The sequence below is a fragment of the Echiichthys vipera genome (genome assembly GCF_963691815.1).
Source record: "Echiichthys vipera genome assembly, chromosome: 12".
Classification (NCBI taxonomy): Eukaryota; Metazoa; Chordata; class Actinopteri; order Perciformes; family Trachinidae; genus Echiichthys; species Echiichthys vipera.
Genome location: NC_139837.1, coordinates 19,290,603 through 19,293,036, shown reverse-complemented (window position 1 = coordinate 19,293,036; position 2,434 = coordinate 19,290,603). Strand labels below are relative to the sequence as shown.

At 50.4% G+C, this 2,434-nt stretch overlaps 1 protein-coding gene across 1 annotated transcript; it reads left to right on the top strand.

The window, feature by feature from the left end:
* Positions 1 to 262: 262 nt before the first annotated feature.
* insm1b (insulinoma-associated 1b) lies at positions 263 to 1,753 on the top strand (the record flags this gene model as incomplete). Its single annotated transcript, XM_083924083.1, has 1 exon — positions 263 to 1,753. The coding sequence occupies one exon, from the start codon at positions 263 to 265 to the stop codon at positions 1,751 to 1,753; it is 1,491 nt and encodes a 496-aa protein (XP_083780209.1).
* Between the last annotated feature and the right edge of the window lie 681 nt (positions 1,754 to 2,434).

Here is a 2,434-nt window from a genome sequence, read left to right as displayed (position 1 = left end):
TCCCACAATCAAATCCACTGGGATCTTGGTATCATCCGATTGGTCGGGGATGCTGTAACGGGGGGGCGAGAACAATAGCATCATTCCGGCATAAAAAGAGTGGAGCTATGCCTTGGAGACGAAAACATTTCAGCAACAGAAGAATCGATATACTGGGGAGATATAGTCCCATAAGCTTCTCGTGTTGCCATATTTTAACAAACCTGGATACTCGAGACTTCACACACCTCCCCGAAGTGCCTTTCCACTATTACTCGCCAAGATGCCCAAAGGATTCCTGGTAAAAAGAAACAAGAAATCCGCACATGTTTCCTACAGAACTCGGTCAGACGAAGATGACTTCCAGGAGCAACCCACCCCAGCTGCCTTGCCGAGTTATGTGGACCCCTCCCCGCCGATGTCCGTGGCGTCCAGTCCAGACCGCGCAGCAGCATCTCCGGATTTCACAGCGGCTGACGTCCCGGTGCCAAGACTGGAGAAGCCGGTACAGTTTGGAAACCCAGAGGCGGTGTGCCAAGCGCTTTACAGCCCCACCCGGCCCATCAGCAAGGAGCACGACAGGGGATATTTTGAGCGAAGTTTCAATCTGGGCTCGCCTATTTCTGCCGAGTCATTCCCGACACCTGCCTACCTCTCCGGCCTGGATCACCTCCTGTACGCCCCGGTCGACCTGAAAATCGGCACCAGCAACAGCAGCCGCAGCGGCACCACCAGCAGCAGCCTCCCGGCACCAAGCACCCGGGTCGGCACCAAAAGACCCGCAGCTGACGGTACAGAGCGTAAATCTAAACCCGCCTCTAAGAAACCCAAAGCCATTAGAAAACTCAACTTTGAAGACGAGATGACGACTTCTCCCGTGCTTGGTCTCAAAATCAAAGAGGGACCGGTGGAGATAAAGCCGAGGGCGCAGTCCTCCGGAGGAAACAAGCCTCTAGGGGAGTTTGTGTGTCAACTGTGCAAGGAGGCGTATGCGGATCCATTCTCTCTGGCTCAGCACAAGTGCTCCCGCATTGTCAGGGTTGAGTACCGGTGTCCCGAGTGCGATAAGATGTTCAGCTGCCCAGCGAACCTCGCCTCTCACCGCCGCTGGCACAAACCCCGGACCACCGGCGCACCGGCGATGCCACCTGCACAGGGCATCAAACCTGAAACGGCCAAAATGCCACCGCTAGGTGTCAAGACAGTCTCCGACGAAGCCAAAGACATGAGTGACAGAGACACCCCGAGTCCCGGTTTGTCCGAGTCTGGCTCTGAAGATGGCTCATATGACTGCCAGTACTGCGGGAAGAGGTTTAAGCGACAGGCATACCTAAGAAAACACATCTTGGCACACCAGGCCTTGCAAAAGAAAGTGCTGGAGGAGCACGGGTTTCAAACCGGCGACCGCTCGGCAGAGCAGGCTCCGGTCTTACCCTCCTCCTCAGCATCAGCATCAGCATCATCATCATCATCATCATCATCTTCTTCTTCTTCATCATCATCATCATCCTCAGAGGAAGCCTCAAACCAAAGCCCTCTCAATCTGAGTCCGGTGGACTGCCTGCTGTGCCCGGTGTGCGGGGAGAGTTTCACCAGCAGGGCCGGCCAGGAGAGACACCTGCGCCTCATGCACTCCTCCCAGGTTTACCCGTGCAAATACTGCCCCGCCACTCTCTACAGCTCACCGGGGCTCACCAGGCACATAAACAAGTGCCACCCCTCGGAGAACAGGCAGGTGATCCTGCTCCAAATGCCTGTGCGCCCCGCCTGCTAAAGACAACACTAAACTCGTGCCTTTGATGGAGGTGGGAAAAGAAAAAAAGAAAATCAGAAACAAAAAAGTGGCATTGGGGCTAAAAAAGAAAAAGAAAAAAAAAGAGTTTGCGATGCTCACTGCCATAACGTTAGGCCAATGAAAGGCAGGGCGGTTTGATGTTTAAGTGATGTTTATGAGGTGTCTTTTCCATGCCAATCAGTGATTGTTGAATGCTTCTCTCTATATTTGAATTACATATAGGCCTATTTTGAGAGTTTCATTCTCAAATTAGTTTATCGAGAAAAAAAAATACAAAGCGTTAGTTTGACTGTTGAAAGGTATTTTTCTAGGACAGCACATGTGTTCAATGATAGCTTCTAGACCTAAGAAATGTCTTAAAACCCTTTCCCCCATCAAAGCCTTTTTGAATTCACCGACTGATTGCTCTATCATTGTAGCTTTACGCTCGTTTGTGAAGGACAGAACTGATCAACTTTGTGTTGGTGGGGAAAGAGAGTGACTGAAGCATTCCCTGTTTAGTAGAACCACAAATGCCTTTAGTATACAGATAAGCCTAGTCCGACATAGCCTACACACACACATCCAAATCCCGCTGTATAACTGCCTTAAAAAGTCAACATACACTGTTTTTATTTTGAATGCTGGCACATATTTTATTATTATTATTATTATTATTAT